Source organism: Neltuma alba, unplaced genomic scaffold (assembly GCF_004799145.2).
Source record: "Neltuma alba isolate B1F8T4 unplaced genomic scaffold, ASM479914v2 tig00011206_pilon, whole genome shotgun sequence".
Taxonomy (NCBI): domain Eukaryota; kingdom Viridiplantae; phylum Streptophyta; class Magnoliopsida; order Fabales; family Fabaceae; genus Neltuma; species Neltuma alba.
Window position 1 is genome coordinate 49,893 of NW_021635930.1, and position 25,650 is coordinate 75,542.

The following is a 25,650-nucleotide window of genomic DNA, read 5'->3' on the forward strand; positions in this document are numbered from 1 at the left end:
CTGTTTCATTGGGCTGTCTTCTCCGGCAACGGCCTCTTCTTTGGCATCGTTGAGTTAGTTATTTGCAATAAATATGCATTATTTTTTCTAAAATATCGTTGCTAATCAAGTGTATTGGTTAGAACTACGATTATTAGAAGAATTATTTTTAAAAAATACATAAATATAAGAGACAAAGTGAATTGAGATTTTATATTTATGATAACAAATAAAAGTCAAATAAGATTTTATATTAAAGATCGGGGGTATGATTTATAAACAGGTTGATATAAGTTAAAACAAAATCCATCTAGCATAAGACTTGCCTTGTCTTCTGTAAACCATAGCTGAAAAATTGTTTTTAAGTAATCTTACTGCTAATTCTAAACAAGGCCTTATTAGATCTCCATAATGCCACAGCCATAACAGTAAAACGAGTAGAAGAGTAAGAGGAAAAATCGAACGAGGAAGACAATTAAGAAAGGGTATTTTTAGTAATTAAAGCTCAATATAAAAATAACACAAAAATGAAAACAAGGAAAAGTTTTTTTTTTGTTTTTTAATTTTACAAACGACCTTAAAAGATGAAAATGGATTTCATGAGTAATCATCCTAACTTCCTAAGTTTGTTAGTGATGATTTGAGAATTTTGATTGCTTATAAAAATGGCATTTGAAGATTAAAAGTAAAAACTGCTCAATCAAAACCTACAATTTCACCTTCTCAATCAGTTTGAATTGTGCAGGCTCCCTTGCACATATGAGCTTGGAACAGGATAGAAGGATTTGTTTTTCATGGGTTTTGAACAATTATAGGTGTTATGTACCCTAAACTAGGGATTATATAATTGAATGTTGATTAGGCCTTCGCTGAATACATAAAAAGAGAGTAAAAATCAGTCAATCAAACTATACGATAAACCTCCTCAAATTAATTTTGTGAACTCGACTTTATTTAGGATTAATATTTCTATAATGCGGTTTTTTCTTGAATGTTACACTGTTATAATGATATTATTTTGGCCAAAGTGATCCATGCTTAGATAATTTTGATAAGAACATTTTTAGTATATAATTGTTCAAAAAGGAATGAGTTTTATAATATGATATGAAATGATTAGTGAAGATTGTTGCATTTATTTAATAAATAATATATAATATGTTGAAATAGTTAGATTTATTAAAAACATAATAAACTCCCATGGTAAAAAAAAAATTAAAAACACAATAAACCAAATATTTTTTTTGGAGAAAAATAAAATAAATAATTTTATCGTCCATAGTAATAAGTAAAATTGTTTTTTATTAATTTTTCTGGCAAAAAAGAGTTTTTTTTTTTTTTTAACACTAATCCGTTTGCGTCGCTTTCTCCCTCACTATTCGCAGCAAGTTTTTTTCTTCGTCCTTTTCTCAGTCGATATCTTGGGTATCGAGGGTCGACTGGCAGCTGACCGTCTCTCTTGGTTAATCAAGTTCGACGGCAGCTCTTCCTCTCCCTTGAATAAACGAGTTCGAAGGCAGCCTCCTCTTCTCTCTACTAAATTGATTTGGATTGCAAAGCAAGGTGTGTTTTTGCTTCATTCCTCTTCATTTTTTGGTCGTACAATTGCTGCCGTCTAAAGTTTTTTATCTGAAAAGAAAATAATGGAACTTTGTTGTTAAAATAATAGTTTTATGACGAGGAAATTAAGGATATTCTTTGCTAGATTTATTGCTGAATATGATCACAAAATTTATGTAAAGGTGTTGTTATCGTTAATGAGTAAATTTGCGGACTGACAAATTACCATAAGTGTGGTTTGTGTTGACTTGAACTAACATGAAATGCTGAAGCAGTGCTAGTTATGAGCTATATGTGTGGGTTGATATGCTGTGCAGAGGTTGTCTCTGGCAATGCATGCGGGGAAGAAGAATATTCCCTCCAACCACAATTTTCCAAAAAATCTCAGTAACTTCATTCTGCCACTTTTTTTTTTTGTGTTTTAAATTTTGATCTGGCTTCAGTGAACTACAAGGAAATACATAAGAGTGTCATCTTTTGGAAAGCTGTATTCTTTAGGGCGGTGGATGGGGGGAGGGAATAATTGCTTGGTTGGCATTTTCATGTCACAATATTAAATTGATGCGTTGGTTTTGGTTTGTTAAGTAGCTGGTATATTGTTTTTTCTTCTTTTCTTTTTCCTTCCGTCCTTCCTTCCTTCTTCTTCTTGTGTGTGTGTGATCAAAATATATCGCAGGATCTTGCTCTAATTTTGGTCCATGTGGTAAATGCATTTTTCAGTGATGGTGATGTTTTTTATGACTTGACCAAGAAAATGCCTTCTGATGAGAAAGCTGGTGACAAACTATCGCACAGAACTGCTGATACTCTTCTGTCAAAAGAGCTTGCCTCACCTCCACTTCATGAAGTATGTTCTATTCACTTCCACTTCATTTGAGGAACCAAAACTATGTAGCATGCCATCTTAGTTCATTGGTAAGAAAACACCAAAACTTGGCCATCAAAGCCTTAGATGACAAACCAAACGGGAAAGTTACTTCTGCGGATATCTTGGACAATCCTCCTCATGGAACCAAGGGGGATAGTTCTGTTAGAATGGTTCAGAGAACTGCCACAACCACAATATCTGTTCCTTTTTCCCCAGAATCTTCACTTTTGAGACAGCATCAGCTTTGTGATGTTATTGAATCAAATAAGATCATCAGTAGCTATATTCGAGCAGGTGACTTGGATTCTGCTATTCATGTGTTCCAAAATATGGAACTCAAGACCACAATCACGTGGAATTCTATGTTAGCTGGGTATGCGAAGAAACCTGGAAAAATTAAAGAAGCGTGTGAACTGTTTGAAAAAATCCCTCAACCAGATACTGTTTCCTATAATATAATGCTAGCCTGTTATTGGCACAATTTTGACATTGGTAATGCCTGTGCTTTGTTTGATAATATGCCTGGGAAGGATACTGCTTCATGGAATACAATGATATCTGGTTATGCTCAGATGGGAAAAATGAGTGAGGCGAGGGAGTTGTTTTCAGTGATGCCGGATAGGAACAGTGTTTCATGGAGTGCAATGGTATCTGGATATGTTGGATGTGGGGATTTAGATTCTGCATTGGAGATTTTCAATTCAGCTACTATAAAGAGTGTGGTTGCATGGACTGCTATGGTAACTGGGTACATGAAGTTTGGGAGGGTTCAATCAGCAGAAAGATTGTTTCAAGAAATGCCTTTGAAGAACTTGGTGACTTGGAATGCTATGATTGCAGGGTATATTGAAAATAACCAGGCAGAGGATGGGTTGAAGCTCTTCAGGAAAATGTTAGAAGCTGGATTTAAAGCTAATGCATCAAGCTTGAGCAGTGTTTTATTGGGATGTAGTACTTTATCTGCACTGCAATTGGGTAAACAAGTTCATCAGTTTATTTGTAAATCTCCATTGATTTGCGATACTACAGTAGGAACTTCACTGATTAGCATGTATTCCAAGTGTGGCGATCTAAATGATGCTTGGAAGTTGTTTGTTCAGATTCCACGACGGGATATCGTAACTTGGAATGCAATGATTTCTGGTTATGCTCAACATGGAGCTGGTAAAAAAGCTCTCCATTTGTTTGATGATATGAAAAGAGATGGCATAAAGCCAGATTGGATCACTTTCATTGCAGTATTATTAGCTTGTAACCATGCAGGTTTGGCAGATCTGGGGGTCCATTACTTTGAATCAATGGCAAAGGATTTTGGAGTTGAAGCTAAGCTAGATCATTACACTTGCATGGTTGATCTTCTTGGCCGAGCTGGAAGGTTATCTGAGGCTGTATACTTGATACAGAATATGCCTTTTAAACCACATTCTGCCATCTTTGGAACACTTTTGGGTGCCTGTCGGATCCATAGAAACTTAGACATAGCTGAGTTTGCGGCAAAAAATTTGCTTGCACATGATCCAGCCAGCGCTGCAGGTTATGTTCAATTGGCTAATATTTATGCGGCACAAAATAGGTGGGACCATGTAGCTAGAATCCGAAGATCCATGAAAGAAAATAATGTAGTTAAGACGCCTGGATATAGTTGGCTTGAAGTAAACAAAGTGGTACACGAGTTCAGATCAAACGATAGGTTGCACCCTGAATTGGCTTCTATACACAAAAAACTAAAGGAATTGGAAAGAAAAATGAAGTTGGCTGGCTACGTGCCAGATCTTGAATTTGCATTGCATGATGTAGGAGAGGAGCAAAAAGAACAGCTTCTTTTATTCCACAGTGAGAAACTGGCAATTGCATTTGGACTCCTAAAGGTTCCACTGGGGTTTCCAATTCGGGTATTTAAAAACTTGAGAGTCTGTGGAGATTGCCACTCTGCAATTAAGTATATCTCGGCTATTGAAGGAAAAGAAATCGTTGTTAGGGATACCACAAGGTTTCACCACTTCAAGAATGGTTTCTGCTCCTGCAGTGATTATTGGTAAGCTTGTGACATTGTTGTGCCCACATGGTTTTAAACTTGAGGATACAATTTTATTGTCACAGGCTTTCCAGTATGCCAATCCACTATCTAATTTTTTGCCTTCGCCCTTCTGGTGTTATATTATGTTGGAAGGAGCATTGACTTTAAGAAAAGGACCAGTGAGAGCGTAAGTAATTATGATAACTGAGATTCAGAGTCAAAAACTCCATCTTTGTCTGAACTTGTATGCGGAATCACCTGGACCTGCAAAAGAAGTTTTTCAAACGTGTTCTGCAATGAAAAACTGATATGAAAGAAAATCAGGGTTTTTAATACGTGATCAGCTCATTTTTCTTCTAGCATGCTCCTTAGTTGATCTCTCATGGGGGTGAATGCACAAGTTCTCTGATGAAAATTGATGTCTGGAGAAGGATGATTAGTATGGTGGATGATCAGTATTCTTGCTGACAAAGACGAATGTAAATTATAGAGATTGTGAAAGTGATAGTATGCAACATGCGAGCCGTATTGCTTAATGCTAATTCTATCCATGATTCTCTATTTGCGATGCTCATAGCCGATGGTACCCAGACCTTGAGAGTATGAGGATTCCAAGTTTCTAGAAGGTCTTGATGATAGCAGTCTTTTCTTCGGTGCAACGATGATAACAGTCTTGGGCTATGTTTGGATTGCAGTTTGTAATGGTAAAAGTCTATGGGAATAACAGTCTTGGGCTATGTTTGGATTGTAGGTTGTAATGATAAAAGTCTATTGGAAAGCGTGAAACTGTAGTTTGTGTCTTATTTAGGACCAAATGGTTGTTTGGATGGGCTAAAAACCTAACCAACTTCTCGCCTTCAACCTCAGTTGGACTCAACGGAGAAAAAATCTGACTTTTTCCATTTCAAATTTCAGTTTTCAAATGGTGATCATTAAAAATGAGCATTAAAAATATACCAACTCAGATTTACCTTTATATTTTCTCTTCTGCCTCATCTCTTTCACTAGCATAATAAGTTTTTTATCAGATCAAATGAATTTTAATTTATATTCATGTTTGTTCATTATATATATTTAAGTAATTATCTATAATGTGTTTTCAAATTTTTCTCATTGACAAATATTTTTATTTTATAATCTTACAAAAACTATTTTTATTTTATCATAATAATTTTAGGTTTTTTTAACTATTATCACATTAAAAATTTAAAATATCAAACGTTACTATTCAATGAAGTTTATGTTCTTTTCAATCATTTTATAATTGAACTCACTTTTCTATTTAATTATTTAAATTTTTAATTTTTCTAACTGACTTTTTATAAATACATATCCAAATATAAATTGTATTATGCTAACTGATTTTTATTCTAACTTTATTTATAAAAGTTAGTTAGACTAAAAGTTAGTTTTGTCCAACACCAATCCAAATACAACCTTGAAGTGCTGCATCTTGATATGTCTGGACTTTCTGTCTTCCAAAGATCCTTATACCGTTCAAGCGTTCATCGCCAGCCCAAATTGTTCAAAGCCCCGCATAACCCCAAAACTGTATGTAATTTTAGGTTTCATTTGGATTGGGAAAAATAATATTAAGAGGAAAAACTTCCAAAAATGAAGTATTCTTTCGTCTCTATTTTCGTCATCCAAACGAGTACTCCAACTCTGATGGTTCCATAGAGGAGTCGTGTTCTCTCGTCCTGGAAAAATTGCTTGAATGCTGAGGTCAACTCAATATTGACCGATTAGATTCAGACCGCTCCGGAGGTGGGTTTCGTTGGGGACATTTCTTGCAGTTTCTCGCTGTAGGGACATCCAAAGCATAAATTTGATAATGCAGCAGATGAAGCTGGTGAATGTTTAGATGAAGATGGGTATCATGAGCTGATCTTTTTCCATTAATTTTAATAGTTTAAAGCTTCAATTTATTTGTGAGATGAGCAGCTGGAAGATATAATGTGTTAGATTTAGCCTTATTTAAAATTTTGAGACTAAATTCATTAAATTTAGAATTTAAGAGATGCTAGATTGAATCTTTAAAGTGGAATAGTTAATTTCCTGTTGTAAGTAATAAAAATATTTATATATATACACACTTTTATACCTGAATGATACGTAGTAGTTAAATTTTTCTCTTTTTATGCACTGACGTGTAAGAATATTGTTCACGAACTGTTGGTTTTATTTATCAGGCTACATAATTAAATCATTTTTTATTATCCCACTCTCTTTTTAACCTGAATTTTTGTTGTCCAGCTGGAATTGAAGAAAAGGTGGGTCATATTATTGCCTAGGCACGGCAAGCTTGGCGGTGGCCGCCCCGTGAATGAAAAAGCGAACGTGGTGGTGGGGAAAAATAACAAACATTTGGCGCGCATGAATAATAGTGGACACGTGTTTGATATAAATGACATATAAAGTGAACTTTGCAACGTGTCGACTACAAGATGAGCCACGTGGCAGAAAAATACGAACGTCTCTTCTTTTTTTCCCTCTCTGTTGCGTGGCAGCACGCTCCTTTTTTTCTTTTTTTTTTGGATACGAAGTCACTGCGCTCCTTTTCTTCTCCCCGTTATAACCACTTACTTTTTTTTTAATTAAAAAAAAAATCCTAACAGCCTCTTTTTTTTTTTTGTGTGTTTGGTTGGTGTAACTTTTTTGCCGCCTTTTGGTTAGGTGTTACAATATACAAAATAAATATTTGATTTGTATGAAGATTTTTTTAAAAAAATATTTTTTTATACCAAATACCCCCTGAATGTGACAATTTTTTCAGGAGAAATTCAATTTTAATTTGGAAGGTGATGAGGGACCCTAACAACCGTGATTGGTAATGCAAAGAATTTTATGATAATACTGTTTTGCTGTCGAAATCTTATTGCTACCTTTCACCTAAGAAAAGAAAAGGCTTCAGTTCCTGGCTCTCTTGCACGCGCGTGTGATCTGAATTCTGAAGTCCTCCTTGCGATGCATGTCATTAAAATCAATTTGTTTTTAAATATAAAATTTTAATATATTTTGTTTTAATATTTATTTTTAAAATAATTTTTATAGAATAATTATATATATTACAAGTCTTATTAAATAACAGTTATAACTAATATATACGGTCAATAAGGATATTTTAAAAAAAATAACATATGTTTATTATAAATAACTAATTTTTTTAATTTTTTAGAGAGTATTTTGATAGGAATAAGAGAAAGTATTTTTAATAAAGATATATTATTATAAAGTATTTATTGATATATATTTTATTATATATAAAGTAAGACGTAAAAAAAAATTTGTTTCAATTTTTATGAAAAGACTTTTTTAAAGTTTTTTTTACCATCTAAACATTTTCTAATTAGACAATTAATTTTTATATAAGCAGTGGGACTAATAATATATATTGATATCCAAAACGGTCTTCATCTTATCATTATGGTCTTTATTCCTTTTTTTAAAAAAAAAATTCAAACTCGTGTATATTTCTACTTATTTATCAAAAATGTAAAATTGCATGCTGCTACCCTAAGTTATTAAAATATATTCTAAACAATAAGCCTAAACAAAGAAAAGAAGTTGGCAAAAAAAAAAAACAAATGAAAGAAAAAAGAAGATAAGCCACACATCCGTTTTGTAGATTCAGGGATCTGTTGCTGACTTTGGTCCAATGCAGGAATATTTATTATTTTTCTCTAAAATATATTTTTGTATATAAAAAACAAGGCAAGTCCACGAAACATAAAAAGAAAAAACAAAACCTAAACGATACAAAAACCTAATCTCAATTAATATAAAGAAAGAACAATACTGTCAACGTAAACTCTAACCTAGAGTTTTTACTATTTAGATCCCACCAACTTCAACCTTTAACCAATTTTTTGTATTATTATTATATATATTAATTATTTACGAAAATATTATTTTTTTAAAAAAATTAGACGACAGCATGATATTACAGGATTAAACCTGCCACTTCTCATTTGCATATTTCAATGGGTTAATACAATCATTCCTCACTTAAGTTTTTGTGGATCTCAGCTTTAATCTTTCAAATTTCTAGTCTTAAATTTTGTTTCTTTAATAAATAAAATAATTCACATTTATATTAAATTGTAAAAATTAATATTTTAACCCAGACAAATTAGAATTTAAAATTTAAATTTGAAAGATTAAAAAAAGGAATTTATGAGACAAAAATTATTAATTCTATTTTAATTTCATGCCATCAGGTCACATTTACCAAAATTACTACTCCGTCCCTCATTATAAGATCTTTTTAACTAAATTGCGTGATTTAAGATAACGGTTAAAATTGATTAAAAGTAATTAATATGTAGCAAATATAATTTTTTTCCAAATATATTCTCATGCATAAATGAGTAGATATGAGAGGATAATAGTAAGATAAATAAAAAAATTAAATATATTAAACTAAGATTAAAATAGATAATTATGTATTAAATGTTTAAACAAATAAAAAAAATCTTATAAAAAAAAACAAACCTATTAAAAAAAAATTAGATGGAGCATTGCAGCATCAGTTCGCAACCAATCTGACACCGACACAACCGTGCCAGTAAAGCAACGTTCCCCAACAATCTCACCTGTCCCTGCAAACAATAAAAAAAATACGAGACCCCTCCTGGAATCAAAACTCATTCCATATTCCTCGCCATCTTTCTTTCTCTACCTCCCATCTCCTTTCTCTTCCTCCTTACATATATTTCGACTCATCCTCTTTCGTTCCATTTTTCTCTCCTTTTCTTTTTCCTCATTCTCTCTGATCTCTTCACATTCTTCGGCCGTCTGATTCCTCCGCTGCCCCGCCTTCGCCACCGACCCTTCCGTCATGGCGCCCCGTCTGTTATCCTGCTTCGGCAAACGCGGCGGAGGTGGCGCGCACGGTAGTCGAGGCGAGTCCGTCCACGAGAGCAGCGTGACGGCGGAGGAGATGAAGGGCGGGGGACCGGTGTTGGTGGAGCTGTTCTCGTCGCAGGGATGCGCGACGTCGCCGGCGGCGGAGCTGGTGGTGTCGAGGTTGGGGCGGGGAGATTTCCAGCTGGAGATGCCGGTGGTGGTCCTGGCCTTCCACGTGGACTACTGGGATTACATGGGCTGGAAGGATCCATACGGGTCGAGTCAATGGACCGTCAGGCAGAAGGCCTACGTTGAGAGTCTTGGGCTTGACACGATGTTCACGCCCCAGATCGTGGTCCAGGGCAAGGCCCATTGTGTTGGAAATGACGAGAATGCCCTGATCACGGCCATCTCGCAAGCTCCCAGATATCCTTCGCCTTCCTTCCAGGTTCGCATTGCTCATACTTTGTTCCTTATTTTTGCACTTCATAAGAGCCAAAACGAAAATTAAAAAAAAAAAAGCCTATAAGCTAAACGCTAATTATTTACACGTGTATGATAATGTTATAATAGAACTATATATATTCGTTACAAACACTGAATAGATCTTTCAAAAAATGATATAGATATTATAAAAATAAACTTCAGTTAATAATAACATACAGAAATGGATATAAGGCTAATTCCTCATATACTTCATCAGCAATGTATACTGGTTCTCATTTTCTTATAATTTTGTAATCAAATTTCCAATGAATAATAAGAGAAGTTCATAAAGCTTATTTATGTGATGTTCAGCTGTAAGATTCCTACATGATATCCAAAAATTATATGTTTTTTATAATTTTATTATATATGTATATATAAAGTATTTTTTATTGCGTAATCTGTACAAATTGTATCAGGTTGAAGGCGCTTTTTTTTTTTTTTTTTTTTTGTTTTTGCTTTCAATTGTATATTTTTGGTAACGCAGAAGAATGACATTGAATCTTTATGAAATATTTGAATTAAAAAATCTGTTTACCTCATTGGTTAAGACTTAAAAGCTATTAGGCGTATTCTTTGAGGGATACTTCAATGATTTGGTTACTTTATGAAACAAAGACAAGAATAAGCCATCCCTTTTGATGAAACTTGCCATATACCCACACAAAAAAATGTTAAGAAGGTTTATTTGCAGATATTCTCTTCATTTTTATTTTTGTGAAGTTTACAATTTCTCAAAAGATCTATTGAGCTGGCATAAAGCTCAAGTTAATTATAATCAACATACTTAGGTTATCTGTCAACCACATGTTTCTGTCATCTGGTGGATCTGAAAGAGATTTGTATATATGTGATGCATGTGATTTTCAATCTCAATATCAACATCCCTCCTAACATTGTGATTTTCAATCTCAATATCAACATCCCTCCTAACATCAAGTAGGAGGCCTATTTCTTACCTAATATCAAAATTCTTTATGAAATTTTGGGAAATTCAATTTTACTTTTCATAATGCTTAAAATCACTTAACTAACTAATGCCATGATTGAAATCCCATCATCCACAGATTTCCTTGTTTAACTATGGCCTTTGAGATATCTATTCACATTGAAGAGTGGACAAGACAAAATACAAGTCCAGCTACCTTAGGTGGCTCATAATCTGTTTTATGCTATACTCTGTCAAAGATTTTCCTGTTCAACCAAGCGGTTAAGGGCAGGATTATAATTTGTGTAGAATTTGGAGATAAGGGGAAAAACAACACTGAGCAAGAATACTTATGAGAAATCCATACAACTTGCTGTTTCTTTCGATGAAAAGTTCATATGAGTTTTGAGAATTTAAAATAATAAAAAAATGCAATCTCAGCAAAGTTGACTAATAGTTAATTTTCCATTGCAGGCAACTTTCCAAAGGCCTTCACCCGATTCCTTGCAAGTGTCTCTCACAGGGGCATTAAGAACGAAGGTAAACAGTGAGGGCGTAAACGTCATGGTGGCAGTATACGAGAGTGGTCTGGTCAACAACTGCGAGAGAGGGGAGAACAAAGGCCGTGTTCTATCAAACGACTATGTCGTTCGAAGACTTGAAAAGCTCTGCAACGTCAAAGATATTGGTCCCAAGAAGACAGTCTCAGGAACCCTAAACTTTTCCCTATGGGAAGGATTCAATCCCACTAAATGTGGAGTAGCAATCTTTGTTCAAAACAGCTCCCATCAAATCTTTGGGTCACAGAGTTTCAAGCTCCCGGAAGACATATGATTAAATTGATGTGGCGGAATTGATTTTTTTTTTTTATGCGGTATGCTCTGTAATATCATGTTGGCTAAATTTGGTTAGGCGATAATGTATATACAGGATGTGTTCTGTTTTTGGAGTTTCTTTTTCCTGTTTTTACCATTTACTTGGTGTTGATTTTTAATTGAAACCATGCATAGCAGATGGATCTGTTCAATTCTTTGGGGTGCTTATTTTCATTGGATTCATAACTTTGGTGAAATTAGTTTACACAAAATATCCTGCGCTACCAATGGAAATTAAGTCAACGGAAGGAACTCATTTTTTATAACGTGATGAATTAATATTTAAATTTTTATTAAAAGATATACTCACATTTAGTGTTTGATAGTGTCTTGAATATGATTGTCTCTAATAAAAAAATATCTATGCTTTAGCAAAAGTATGTGTGTGTATATTTTGTGCTATGCTGGCTCTGCCTTTCAATAAATTGGATGAGGTGGGATGAGATTAAGAAAATGGCATGGTGAATAAGTTAAAAGGCAACAATATCATAAATCACGAGATAATTGGGGATATGACAGTTGGTACTATAAATAGTACTTATGAAGTGATGGGGAATATTAATAAACAGTTGAGAAATGAAGGTGAAAGTTGCTTATTTGCCAAGCAAGTGATAAAGGACAGTAAGCAGTAGGCTTTAAATAAAAACTAAAAAAGAAATTGATAAGTACTTTGACCTACCTCATCTAAAATTATTTATTGGAACGGTCGAAGTATCATTGTGAAGATAAATAAATAAATAAATAAAGTGATTCGTTAATTAATATATTAGAATAATTAAGGCACATTTTGTGGAAACAAAATTTATGGATTTTTTAATTGCATCTTAAATTTAAAGTAATCACGCTGATTTTCTTCCTCTTATCAGTTTTTTATTTTATTTGAAGTTGAAAAAATTGTAGAAAAATATCACAGGCGGTCTCGCACATTTTACCCAAAAAAAAAAAAATTCCGAATAGACTTCTTGTATCCTCAAATTGGCTACTCAAAGTTGATATCCAATCTGTGGCTCTGTACCTTCACTGCCTTCCAGCCATGGAACGCACACTCTCTCTCCTTATCTTCTTCTTCTTCATACTTTTAAACTAAAAAGTTGGAGTCTTGAAGATATAATTCCCTCTCTCTCTCTTCCGTATTTCTTCAATGGCTGCCTTCACTATATCTTCTGCTTCCCCCTGTAAGGTGAGTATACATATATACAGTAATTAACATACCCCTCTCTCTCTCTGTATAGATCAATCATCAAGAAGTTTGTAGGAATACTGTAGCTGATCAGTTAATTTGGTTGTGGTGGATGAATGTCAGCTGAGTTCAAGAGAGAATGGGATTTGCAGTTCATCGTCACAAGCTTTAATGGCGAAGGCGAGAAGAAGCAGTGGAGTGGGAATGAAGGAGAAGGTCAGGGGAGGGAGACTGACGTGTCAGGCGACGAGCATACCGGCCGACGACAGAGTGCCGGACATGGGCAAGAGACAGGTCATGAATCTGCTTCTGCTCGGCGCCCTTTCCCTCCCCACCGCCGGCATGCTCGTTCCTTATGCCACCTTCTTTGCTCCGCCGGGGTCCGCCCTCTCATTCCTCTTTCAACTTTCCATATTTATTATAATCAATATCATCATTTTATTATCCTATTGATTTGCAAATGATTAGATTGCTTCCTCAAGGCATAAACTAGAAACATCTTAAAATTCAGTATTTGTATATTACATGAGAATTGTAAAAGTGGTAGTAGATATGTAGAAAGTGAACGTAATTGTGAACAAATGAGAAATGGTGGAGCAGGTCAGGAGGTGGAAGTGGGGGTACCGTAGCGAAGGACGCCATTGGGAATGATGTTGTTCTCGCCGAATGGCTCAAAACCCATGGACCTGGTGACCGAACCTTAACTCAAGGATTAAAGGTACACCCTTCTCTCTCACTAACTCATTTAATATCTCACTTTTCAGTCTAATCTTCTAATTCTGTCCAAAAGTATTTACCATTTATTATATATATTAATATGTGTTATGCTGAACGGTTGAGAACAATTTGTCTCCAAATATTTTGAAGTTCACTTAGAGAGACCGAGGCCTTAGAACTTGGAGACTAACAAGCATATTAAGTAAAACAACATCGTTTTAGAACTTGAATTAGATGGTACTCTAATATGATGACAGGTGAAGTTTTAGGTTTTTGCGGATGGCCTTGTATTCTAGCAATATGAATGCTGTAAGTGAGAAGTCGTGAGTTCAATCTCACTTATAATCTCAGACCGTTAATATCTATTCTTTTAATTGAAAAAAAAAATTATAATACTTTGGGTATAACTCTAGAAGCTTGAGGAATTTGAACTCCAGAAACATGAAGTAATGGGAATGTATATAAATAAATGCAGGGAGACCCAACGTACCTGGTGGTGGAGAATGACAGGACACTCGCAACTTATGGGATCAACGCAGTGTGCACACACTTGGGGTGTGTGGTGCCATGGAATGCAGCAGAGAACAAGTTCATCTGTCCCTGCCATGGTTCTCAATACAACAACCAAGGCAGGGTCGTCCGAGGCCCTGCTCCTCTGGTAAGCAACCTTAATTTTAATCCTAAAACATGTGTCTCTGTAAACAATTGGTTTGATTTGATTAACACGTTTGTTTGTGTTGCAACAGTCTCTGGCATTGGCACATGCAGATGTCGATGATGGCAAAGTGGTGTTTGTTCCCTGGGTTGAAACTGATTTCAGAACTGGAGATGCACCCTGGTGGGCTTGATTCAAGCTTACTCCATAATATCATTCTTATGTTTTCCACTCTTAATTTTTTCTTTCCTACATTTTGTTAAAAATAAACCTTTTTTTCTTTTTCTTTTGGTATCATTGATGGTCAACGCAAGTGTCAATATTTCTTGCAAAACAGTGCGGCCTTCAGTCTTATTGTTGACTATACATAATTTCCTCCTCCAAACAATCTCGAATTTGAATTTTAGAACTCTTGTTCTAATTTTATTACAATTATATAGATATTTATAAAATAGATTGTTCAACTTTTAGCTTTAATTTGCATTATTCCAGTCTCACATCTAACTGTCCGTCCTTTCATTTGTCACTCGTCAACATGCGATGTCATGCAAATCTATAAATAAAACTCAGGGCAAGACAAAGCATAAGGTGGTACTCCCTCTGGGATTCAAAAGACAATAAATATGAAAGAAATTTTTTTCCCTCAAAAGACAAATATAATGAAATGGAGTATATACTATTCATAATAAGGTTCCTCTAATTAAGATAATTTCGGTTTCAAAAAGTGTTAACAGCCTGATTATATACTTCAAGATTAACTCATATGAGGAAACAGAGTGAAACGCATCATCATATGAAACTTGTTGCTGAACAAGCTCTCCGCTTAAACGCAAACTAAGAAGAAAAGGATTATTGCAAGGAATATATATCCCTTTACTTGGATTATTCTGGTTTGTGGTTTTTCTTGACATCATGAGTTAACATGAGAAATATGAAATGGTTAGGAACAGCTTGGAATTACAGGGCCAAGCTCTTAACATATTATAAACAAATCAAGAGCCTTAAAAAATTGAAGACAATGTGCTTAGCCTAAGTACACTTTACCATTTCCACTCACTTCAACTGGCGTCCTCAAAATTTTGGGAAAAAATGGCATGAAGCGACCATCTTTCACGGAGCCATTAGTCCTTCGATGGTGTAAGACAGTGACTTTGCCCAATCAGATCTAAAAAGAAGCGTCTGCAAAGTGCGCATCACATCATAGTCCGGATCAAGTCTCCGTTGCCACCCCTACAAAGGAGAGAGGAACGAGATTCAACAAAATTAGTTCATGAAAACTTCAAATGTAAAAAAATTCAGATCTCTAAAGCATGATTATTAATATTGCACAGTACAATAGCTTTTGGCGCCAGACTACAAAAGCTCCTTCTGAGGTCGGGCATTTAGCTTGGATACGGGTACCCAATCGGTAAGCACAGATGGCATGTTGAGTATGCCAGATTCACATCTCAAATTATTTGGCCAAATATGTCTTATGCGTAATTCTGCTTGGGAAACTGTCTCATTTATTATTACATCGTGGGGTGAAACTGATTGTTTGGGGTCCTCAATGAGCACCAGGCTTTTCTTAATGCCTTGGAGATAGCTCTCTTGATACAGTTTATAATTTCAGCCAGAAAAGGAATAGTAGCATCTCGTAGCAATCTGTAATTCACATGATTTTGAGGCAGATATGGGCAGAGAATCTTCAAGGGCACCATTCTAAAGGTGGCAAAGTCAGATGGTGAAAACTGAAAGAGTTTCTCCATCTTCAAGTGGATTTTTATGATCTTTAATAGACAGCAGCACTTTTCACAAGTCATCACACAATGAACATGGGGCACATAATGGTCTTCACTAATCTGCCATTTAAAATTTGAAGAGACCATCCAGATTTGCCAGATATTATTGTGACAAATATTGTGACAGCAAAAGTAACTTGGGGTGAGCTTTCAACCATATAACAATTGCTGGATGCATAGGGTAAACACATCACACGTTCTCATGCGTTCAACTCATTTTAAAGGGTGAGAGGACCTAATGATATGGGAATTATCCAGAGGCAGAACATACCTCCAAAACCAACATGGTCACCACCACAGAGCATATATTGCCATCTAAATTGACTTTATGTTGCCTGACGTGCTCAAGCAATTGCTGCATACAATCCGCTGGGCGGTAGGGTTCTACCTTCCAAAGGTTAAATGATTTCTCCACGTCCTGTTAAACGCAAGACCCAAAAGTTCTTAAAAAACCAGGGAGATGATAAACAAGTATATGAAACCATGGCCTAGATCACAAAAAGTCACTACACAGCTATGGACCCTATAACAGATAGAGACTTTCCAGGAAATCAGGGTTCACCATTGGTGAATCTAAAGCTTGAGCCTAACTATTTATAAGTTGCAATCAATGATTAGTATTAAGCACAACTCAGTATTCATAAGTTGCACAAATGGCAGCACTTCAACCATAAGATTGTAGTATATGAAGGTTATGTCATAGATGTAAAAGTGATCCTATATCTGAGTTAAATCAGTGTGAAGGTAAGTTGATAATAAAAAATAAAATGTGAAATTTAAAACATTATTTCAATGACAATACCTCAATGAAAGACTTTGGATTAGGGCAGCTTTGTCGTTTGGATAATTTAAGAGTGCACTCTGCAGCAGCGTGACCATCTAGAACTGCAACAGCCTTGAAGAATTCCAGTAAGTGTTGTCGCTCCCTCTTAGAGAGTTCAGAAGTCATGCCTACGTCAAGGAAAACAACATGAGGCCGTGATTTAAAAAGCTGTATCTGTGACGGTGTGATCTGTTTCCTGCGAACAAGAATATTCCCTGGATGCATATCTGCATGGATAAAGTTATCCACCTGGAAGAAGACAAACATGTAAGCTTATCAGGTATTGCAACTTGTAACCATACAGAGGAAAGGGAAATCACGCTGGAACTCTACGATGCCTTATCACATTTATTAAGGATTTAGAACACTAACAGAAGTTTGAAAACCTTCAGCATCAGATCATGATCCTTCCATCACAAGTAACTCGAAGAATAGGCTATTTTGTACAGCTTCTCTTCTTGTTCTAAGCAATTAATTTACACGCACAAGAACTAAATTATACTTAAAAAAGACTCTAATAACCGAAACCAAGAGAGGATTCTAATTATTTTACCAGAAGCATCTTTAAAAGAGCATGTGTTCCAATATGAGCAAGGGTAGTTTTGAATTGTTCGTGTCCTTCAAGCTCATCAACATAGTACATAACATTTTCGCCATGTTCGTAGGTTTCCACCAAAACAGATGGGTGCACTAGAGGGTACAAAGGCTTTGGGAATGAAACATCCTTCCATTTCCGGAAATTATAGATAAATCGACTTAAATGTGCTGCTTCTCTTGAAAGATCAACTTGAGACATCATAAAAACAGCAAACTGCTGTAAGCTTTCATCCAATCTCAACCACCTCAAATTAGGTAAGAAACTCGATATCTTGGCAACAAGATTAATGATGATAAAGTCCCTTCTAATTGCTTCATTAACACCTGGATGTCTGACTTTAACTGCCACAACAACAGGTTTCGTTTGCTGACCTGGGTATCTGTATTTAAGTGCAAGCTCGATGAACTTGAGCAATGCTACCTGATGCTACAGGTTCCTCATCGAAGTTCTCAAAAATTTCATGCAATTTGCGACCAAATGCATTTTCAATACTTTTTTGGCTGTAGGAAAATTTATGTGAGGGGGCTCTAGTGTGAAGTTTTGCAAGCTCAGAACAAAGATCCTTAGGGAAGAGATCTGGTCTTGTAGCAGCCCATTGACCCCATTTTATAAATGCTGAGCCAGCTTTTTCAAGTGTAAGGCGGACAACATGAAGCCATGTATTCCTAAAATGGACACCACCAAAGTCCACAAAAGGAAACATAGCTATGCAAGGTGAGAACAAAATGAACAAATAGATAGCCCTGCAAAACAAGATAAAAAACTCAAGGACATTGAACAAAGCAGTGGCCAAGTATAAATGTCCATCCTGTGCATGCATGTACAGAGAATCCCTTGGCGGGAAGGATTCCGCTTCTGCCTGTGTCTGCGGTGTCCAGGAAAGATCTCCTAGTACGAAAAAAACGACACCAGGCACAATAAGATTTGATCGGGACAAAGCCAGACTTACTGCACGGGCAATTTGGCCTATTGGTGGTAGAGCTGGCATCGTATGGAAACATGTTTGAGAAATCCTGTTCCAAATAACTTGAGCACACTGATTATTTACTTTATTTTCCTGATGGATAGAAGTTCCTTGCTTTGCCACTTGTCACAAAGTTCTTTTTGAGAATAAGTCTATAGTACAAAGAAAATCTGTATACTGAGAATGGTGACCCCCCTGTACAATGTGGCTCAATATTACACACTTCCCAGCTGCTAATCTTCTGTTTTTGGACAAGGGAATGTGCAAACCTTTTAACATGTCCATGAGCAAGAAACCTGCACGTTAAATTCGTAAAAGTTCTGTCATGTGGTCCATTAGAGATAAAACTCAGAAAGATTGAAAGCAAAAGATTATAGAAAAAAGCATCAAAGACCAATTCAAATGGGTAAGAACTGTATTAAGAGGGACACTCAAAGGGCCCAAAAATTTTGCGTAAAGGTGTTAAAAGGAACTAAGCCAGGGGTTCTAAACTTACAATAATGTCAGCTTTTATTCCAGCCAATTTTCACCAAAATGGGAACTATCAATCGCAAAGTTTATTAGTTGCTGAAGACCCTTTTATCTATTCCTTCTGCAGATTTCAAGTGGTATGGACCATAATACAAGAACAAAGATTGTCCAGTTTATGTTAAGAAGCAAGAGACCCTAGCTATTCTCCCCTCTCTTCCATAGTCCAAATCATCAACACTGTCCTTATTCAAAGTAGCATAAATTCATCCACTATGGCTGCAACTGGTACTGAATACAAACACTTCATCCGTTCAATAGGAAATCAAAATTTTGGTCAAAATGATAAACGAGATATGCCAATTAGTGCGCACCCTTCCGGTAGTCCATGAGCAACTAAGGGCTTTGTAGGTTGCCTTTGAGTGTGTATGCCAGTAGTGCTCACCGCATGCGTCCATGATTAACGGAACTTATGTGCTAAAAATTGGACCTTCCGATTGATTCATATATAAACATAGCCTTTCAAATGCTACCAATATCTATACGAACCCCTTTGCCTGTAAAGCACATTTTTGGTGCAGTCCATTTCTTTTCTTAAACAAAATCGAAATCATTATCTACAAAAATGCAACTAACGCATGCCATAGGAAACAAACACAGAAAAGCAGCTACAGCCAAAAATGAAATGGATTCTAAACAAAAATTTATCCCCAAAAAAATAAAATAGCGTAAGAAAATTGAATTAAAAAAAGGGCGGGGGAAAAAATTAAAAAGTAAACTTCTACAAGCAATGGGCTCAAAGCATCATGACACACTGCCTATGATCTGCTGCCTCATAGCGATTGCAAGCAAGATGATAAGGCAGCAGAGAAGAAGGGAAAAAAAATGTGAACAACAAAAGTCATATGAAACAAGAACAAACGCTGAAATGCTTATTTGACAGAAATGTCATTCATGAATGGTCCAGATAAGCCATACACGGGTTGTTAACTTGCTAAAAATTAATAGATTCCAGCAAAAAACTGAGAACTATAGCTTCCAATCAGAAGATTATTGAAGGGAGTAACCTAGACATGGTTGTCTGGATCTTGAAACAGTGAGTTCCAAACTGCAAAGGTGGTAGGGAACAATTGCCGGCATTCTACAATGAACCGGGTGCCCGGAATATCATCTTCTCCGGAGGCCACCGCCGCAAGAAGTGTCTCATGATAGCGGAGACTTCCAATAGCCACCGTTCCCCTCGGAGATCGTCAAGTTCAGATTTTTGTGTTTGGAGCAACAGCAACGGCAGTGACTGACGCCCACGGCCCATCCTTTGGCTCTGAGAGATCGGTTGACAGGAAAACGCCTCAGTCCTGATTCCATTGTCGAGGCCCATCTTGATCCAATGGTGTGATATTTATTTGTTTTTATGATATTCGGCCATATCCTCAACGAGTTTACAATTTTTGTTTCTGTCCTAATTCTTCTGGCAAAAAATGATAATGTGATATGATCAATGTTGGCCTAGTTGGCCCAGAAAAGAGATAGATATCGGCCTCAATGGCCCATTGATTTAAGACTAAAATTTGTTTTCACCTGTAGGCATCAAGGAACAAGCCGTTTGATCCGTTTTTTTTAAATAAATGAAACTCTGCGTTTCACACTTGCCCGTCAGAGATGCGATCCATGTATGTTGATAAAGCTCATACGCCTCGTAGCAGACAGTACAAAGAAATGGGCTTACAGGACAGTGCGATAATGGGCCTAGGCCTTTTTATGAGAAAGAGTTCCTAGCCCATTTAAAAAAAAGGCATCTAGAAACAAAAACTGAAGCAGTTGGAGACCTGGAAACTTCTGAGGTTTTTTGTGCTAGACTCCTTGTGCTAACCCCCAGGCACGCTCTTTGACCCAAAAAAAAAAAAAAAACACCACAGGCAGGCTCCAACGGACTTCAAGTCAGAGCCAGTTGACAGTCCCCCGGATGCCGTGTTTTATTTAACACCAACGTTATCGTCACTTCACGAGCACCATGTTTCCGCCCTTAAAGTCAAATCAATAATTAAGAAAATTAAATATTGAAGTGAACATATTTATTTTAAGAAAGTTATTATATAGATTTTTTTAATTTTAAATATTTAAAAATAAGTTTGAAACCTGTAGAGAAAAAATTTCATTAAAAAAATTTGAAACTATTAAATTCTAAATTCCTTTTTACAGTATTATTATTTGCAAGTCTAATATTATTAAAACCTATTAATATTGTTGTCAAAACTGGTCTCAAAATTAATAATTTTAAATTTTTTTGTGGGATATTATATTTAGTTTTAAAAGCATATTCCCAGATGTCAAAAATATCAGAAACCGTGCTTTGAATCAAGACTAGGGTTTCTATATTCAAAAACCACACGCAAAGGGGCAAAAACCAGTTGGCTTAATTATTAATTTATAAATAATTTCGGAGCCGAAGCCGCGGAATTTGGTCCATGTTGCGAGCTGGAAAACGATGCAAAACCGTCTTTCTTTTTCATGCCTTTCCACTAACCGCCCCCTGTTTCGCTTCCTTTTCCCAACTTTCCGCTCAAAGCCGCCTCCGGATTTTTCACTCGTCCTACCTCCATATATATGTATATATACGCCAAACCTCACTCCACCTTCGTCACCATCAAATCAACACGCAGCAAGCTTTGCTTCACCCTCACTACTCTCTTTTCGAGTTATATTCCCGGTTTCATCTTCTTCGTCGGAAAACTAAGCGATCATGAGTTCCGGAAGGAGGGCTTGGATTGTGGCATCGAGCATCGGAGCGGTGGAGGCATTGAAAGATCAATTAGGGGTTTGCAGGTGGAATTATCCTGTGAGGTCTCTGCTTCAGCACGCCAAGAACAATCTCAGATCTTATAGCCAGGCCAAGAAATTGTCGGCTTCTTCTTCTGCTGCTGTTTCCAATCAGGTCAAGAGGAGCAAGGAAGAGTGCATGAAGAAAGTCATGGACATCAATTGCTGGGGTCCAAGTACCACCAGATTCTGATTCACTCCACAGATCTCGCATCCCTTGGCCTCAATCAACCTTTCATTCATCCAATTTTGTTCATCAAGTCTGTCCGTTATGTAGTGATTGCGTCCCTCCAATCTTTGTTAGGGCATTGTATGTAATTAATTGGCATATATAGTGGGGGATGGAAGAAAATACGGACAATTTGGTGGATCTCCCTGATTTGCAAAGCTTCGTTTAAAGTTAAAAACTTTGCTTTGTAATTTTTCATCTTCTCATAATCTCTTATCATGATTATGATTAATATAATTGACAAAGTTTGATAGCATTTTCTGCTCACTTCTGCCTTGCCTTTATATTTGGCACACGCGCAAGGGATATCCAGAGCAATTGTAAAATAATAGTGATTAAGCCAGAATGCCAATGCAACTGCAAAAGCAACGCAAGATTTTCATTAGGCATATATACAATTAGTCATATATGTATCTGATAGAGGTCTAAAATTAAAGCAGCGACACAATTAAAAGTGGCATTCAGAGGCCAGTTAAAGTAGATGGAAATTTCAGGGAGAGAGAGGAGGAGGAGGAGGAAATATGCCACGCGGAGAAGGGGAAGGGAAGGCAGAGGGATTTTTTTTGGGTACAAAGAAGGAAATTTTTTGGGAAAATTGTAAAAGAATTAAATATAAAAAATTTCTTGAAATCATGGAGATTTTATTTATTTAATTATTAGATTGTTTTTTAAATATATATTGATAATTGAAAGATTACTCGTAATGATTAATAATTATCATAGGTATTAACAATATATTTTTTTAGCGCATCATAAAAGTATAATGCATTAGTTGTTAATATTTGTTAAGATACTACCTCCGGTCCTTAATATAAAATCCTCTTTGACTTTTATTTTGGTCCTAAATATAAGACCCCAATCCACTTTGTCTCTCCTATTTATGCATTTTTCCCAAGGTAGTTCTTTAATAATTATAGTTCTAGCTAATATAGTTGATTAGTAAGGATATTTTAGGAAATACAACACTTATTTATTACAAATAACTAACTTAACTTCTTTCCTTAATCTCCTCAAATTAGTCAACAGGATCTTATAATTAGGATCGGAGGTAGTAATTATTAATCGTTACATCTTAAAATGTTGACGACCACATTTTTAGTTGTCGATATATACTTTAAAAAAAAAGACAATTTAGTAATTCAACAAATAAAATATATTATAATAAAATTTTTAGAATTTTATATTAATTTATTGATTTTAAGAGATTTTTTTATATTTATTTTTTTATGTCAGACTTGTTGCAATTTTCGCAAATTGTTTTATAAGTAGATGCATACAACGAGAACCTACTCCTTCCAGCTAGATTCCAAATGAAGTCTTGGATGCCTCTAACCATCTTCCTCCTAGTTGCTTGGACCATATCAGTCCACCTCCCGCAAGCCCAATTATAATCTCTTGTAGCCCATTAATATCCGGCTCACAGAGTCCGCCCAGTCTGTGAATCCGTAGAATGATGTATTGGAACAACATGGTTGATTAAAATTTTGTAATAAATATTATTAAGTTAAAAAGAATACTTATATTTGTATTGGTTATTAAAATTTTACATAATGATTTCCTAGCAAAAATTGTTGTCAAAGGTCACGCTTAATTCCTATTTGGCCCCGACTGAGTTGAAATTTGAAAGCAATTTGGGAAACAATACAAGTTAGTAATATGATTTATATTGTTGACAAAAGTTGTGGAGGTCTTGCAACGACCTTGCACATTTTGTTAAGAGAATAGCAAATAGCAATGACCTAATTGTTATGTAAACAATCTCTCAACCCATGCACAAAAATTGGGCCCAGAATATAATTTTCAAAAGGTTATGTATAGGAGCTAGTATTTCTTTCTTTACAAGATGCTCACTATTTCTTTATAGTCTATTTGTATTATTCAACGAAGTACTCGAAATATAAATTAGAAGATATTATTTCAATTTTTATTATAAGTCACCTTCGATATATTTCATTAAAATTAAGAAAATTCTTAAAATTTATTAACTTTGTCTTAAATTATCCAAGGGGGTATGTAACGTTTCTACCATCTCATTATTTTTATAATTGTGGTAAATAATTTCACTCTTATCATATTATATTCTTTGGAAAAGAAGCTTGCATAACACATGCAATGGTAGGTTTAAAAAGACGCGGGCTTTTATCCTGCCTTCTCACGTATAAGAAATAACGAACCAACTATATATTAACTAATTCTAACGATTCATTTCAACTGCCAAGAGAGGAAAATGCGAAGAAGATCCTCGAATTAAAGAATCCTTGCATTTTCTCCCTCAGCTCATTATTCTTGTTTAATTTTCTCTCACGTACGTTCTTGGGAAACACAGAGCTTTTTCATTTTTCATCCTCTCCACCATAATTAAACATTATTCCAGCCATGGACGATGATCCAGAATTTTTTCCCTGCCACTCCAGTCAAGACGAAGAAGCTATGGAGACGTACTTCCCCCAAGAATTTGATTTCATGCCCTTCGCATACTTGTTCGACGATCCCCGACTTAGTAGTAAGAGAGCCGAAGCATTAAGCACAATCGTTCATGTATCTCATCAGACTTTACTCCAAGTTCTAGTTCAATGCCCTTTCATTCTTTATTTTGCTTTTCCAAGATTACATTATTATAATCTTTCAAGACCCTCTGTAATGTTTTAATCTTCTTGAGTTTGGTCTGCATTGCCATTCCGTTTCTGAACTGATGTTCCAGTTTGGCTACCGAGAAAACACAGAAAGATTATGGAAATGAAGTTTAATTACGATCCTTTAGCTTGCAACTATATATAGCTAGCTCTTTGCTTTTCTTGAAAGAAATAAGAACGTAGTTGTAATTGTATATTCATCAATTCCAGTTTTTCATTTAATCTTTACGTCTGCTATATATATAGATTCATGAGTTACATATGTTTCTCTCTGAAGGGTATAACTTCCTACACTAAGGTCTATCTCAGCCACTCAAGATTTGACCTTGTGGTGTTCTTGGACTTGTGATTTGCTAGCATAAAGAGAGATCGCTGTGTTATTTACTTTTACGTAAGAATTCTATATTTCTACCTATGACGTTACATTCTGGTGATACATGGATGTTGTTTTGCAGCTTACGAGGAATCGAAATGTTGATGTATATATTCCCTATATGGCCATGAATTACTATGACCGCTACGTTTCAAGGAATCCAGCGCCATCGAGAAGGAAAAATCATGTGGCTGCTGTATGTTGCCTCACCCTTGCCTTCAAGATGAGGCGCAAAGACTTTTGCGTCATAGATTTTAAGGTTAATTTAATTAATGTAATTTTGAATACAACAATATATATTTGCAAGGTCTTGTTGTGTGTTCTAATAAACTTTACGCTGTATTGATTTGTTCGTTGATTATTATTATATTAGCAAGCTGAAAAGCTGCGTATTAGTCGTAAGGCTCTGGACAATATGGAGCTTGAAATTTTCCGAGGACTTGATTGGCGACTTTGGACTATTACGCCTTTCTCCTTTCTTCTCTATTATTACCCTAGATATAAAGAGCTTGGTGGTTTCAAATGGAGTCCTATTGTTAACATTATTATCGAAGCTCAAGCAGGTACGTTGTGAATTTACGTTCTGATCTCTGAACATTATGATATGGTTTGCAAAGTGTGAGTCTGATTTATATTTTCTTCTTTCTGAAGATAACAAGTTAGCTCGATATAAGCATTCTGAAATCGCATCTTCCAGTCTTTTGGCTGCTGCAGCAATACTGTATCCCAGGGAATTCCTGAGCAACTTTGTGGATGATGTAAGGAAATTGCATCCAAATGGCATATTGATACATCATTGATTTGATGATCGAGTGATGATTATTAGTTACATCACTTGATGACGAGTTTGA

The 25,650-nt window shown here is 35.6% G+C and overlaps 4 protein-coding genes and 1 pseudogene across 4 annotated transcripts; 4 read left to right on the forward strand and 1 right to left on the reverse strand.

The window, feature by feature from the left end:
* The first annotated feature begins 1,435 nt into the window (after positions 1–1,435).
* Positions 1,436–4,981, forward strand: LOC114762289 (pentatricopeptide repeat-containing protein At4g16835, mitochondrial). Its single transcript, XM_028951756.1, has 2 exons — positions 1,436–1,542; positions 2,260–4,981. The coding sequence occupies exon 2, from the start codon at positions 2,389–2,391 to the stop codon at positions 4,444–4,446; it is 2,058 nt and encodes a 685-aa protein (XP_028807589.1). The 5' UTR covers positions 1,436–1,542; positions 2,260–2,388; the 3' UTR covers positions 4,447–4,981.
* A 4,066-nt stretch (positions 4,982–9,047) lies between these two features.
* LOC114762290 (uncharacterized) lies at positions 9,048–11,767 on the forward strand. Its single transcript, XM_028951757.1, has 2 exons — positions 9,048–9,720; positions 11,161–11,767. Exons 1-2 carry the CDS (start codon positions 9,265–9,267, stop codon positions 11,518–11,520), a joined length of 816 nt encoding a protein of 271 aa, XP_028807590.1. The 5' UTR covers positions 9,048–9,264; the 3' UTR covers positions 11,521–11,767.
* Positions 11,768–12,573: 806 nt separating this feature from the next.
* LOC114762292 (cytochrome b6-f complex iron-sulfur subunit, chloroplastic) lies at positions 12,574–14,534 on the forward strand. Its single transcript, XM_028951758.1, has 5 exons — positions 12,574–12,741; positions 12,865–13,121; positions 13,342–13,459; positions 13,934–14,116; positions 14,205–14,534. Exons 1-5 carry the CDS (start codon positions 12,703–12,705, stop codon positions 14,304–14,306), a joined length of 699 nt encoding a protein of 232 aa, XP_028807591.1. The 5' UTR covers positions 12,574–12,702; the 3' UTR covers positions 14,307–14,534.
* A 430-nt stretch (positions 14,535–14,964) lies between these two features.
* LOC114762291 (uncharacterized aarF domain-containing protein kinase 2-like) lies at positions 14,965–20,027 on the reverse strand (annotated as a pseudogene).
* A 1,326-nt stretch (positions 20,028–21,353) lies between these two features.
* On the forward strand, positions 21,354–22,049 carry LOC114762293 (uncharacterized). The gene has a single exon (XM_028951759.1). It carries the CDS (start codon positions 21,488–21,490, stop codon positions 21,755–21,757), a length of 270 nt encoding a protein of 89 aa, XP_028807592.1. The 5' UTR covers positions 21,354–21,487; the 3' UTR covers positions 21,758–22,049.
* The last annotated feature ends 3,601 nt before the right edge of the window (positions 22,050–25,650 follow it).

Excerpts from the sequence above, each read along its gene's own strand:
- LOC114762292 (XM_028951758.1), top strand. The coding sequence starts at position 12,703 with ATGGCTGCCTTCACTATATCTTCTGCTTCCCCCTGTAAG. Across the intron at positions 12,742-12,864 it reads CTTCTGCTTCCCCCTGTAAG|CTGAGTTCAAGAGAGAATGG; the intron begins GTGAGTATACAT and ends GATGAATGTCAG. Across the intron at positions 13,460-13,933 it reads CCTTAACTCAAGGATTAAAG|GGAGACCCAACGTACCTGGT; the intron begins GTACACCCTTCT and ends AAATAAATGCAG.
- LOC114762290 (XM_028951757.1), top strand. The coding sequence starts at position 9,265 with ATGGCGCCCCGTCTGTTATCCTGCTTCGGCAAACGCGGCGGAGGTGGC. Across the intron at positions 9,721-11,160 it reads ATCCTTCGCCTTCCTTCCAG|GCAACTTTCCAAAGGCCTTC; the intron begins GTTCGCATTGCT and ends TTTCCATTGCAG.
- LOC114762289 (XM_028951756.1), top strand. The coding sequence starts at position 2,389 with ATGTTCTATTCACTTCCACTTCATTTGAGGAACCAAAACTATGTAGCA.
- LOC114762293 (XM_028951759.1), top strand. The coding sequence starts at position 21,488 with ATGAGTTCCGGAAGGAGGGCTTGGATTGTGGCATCGAGCATCGGAGCG.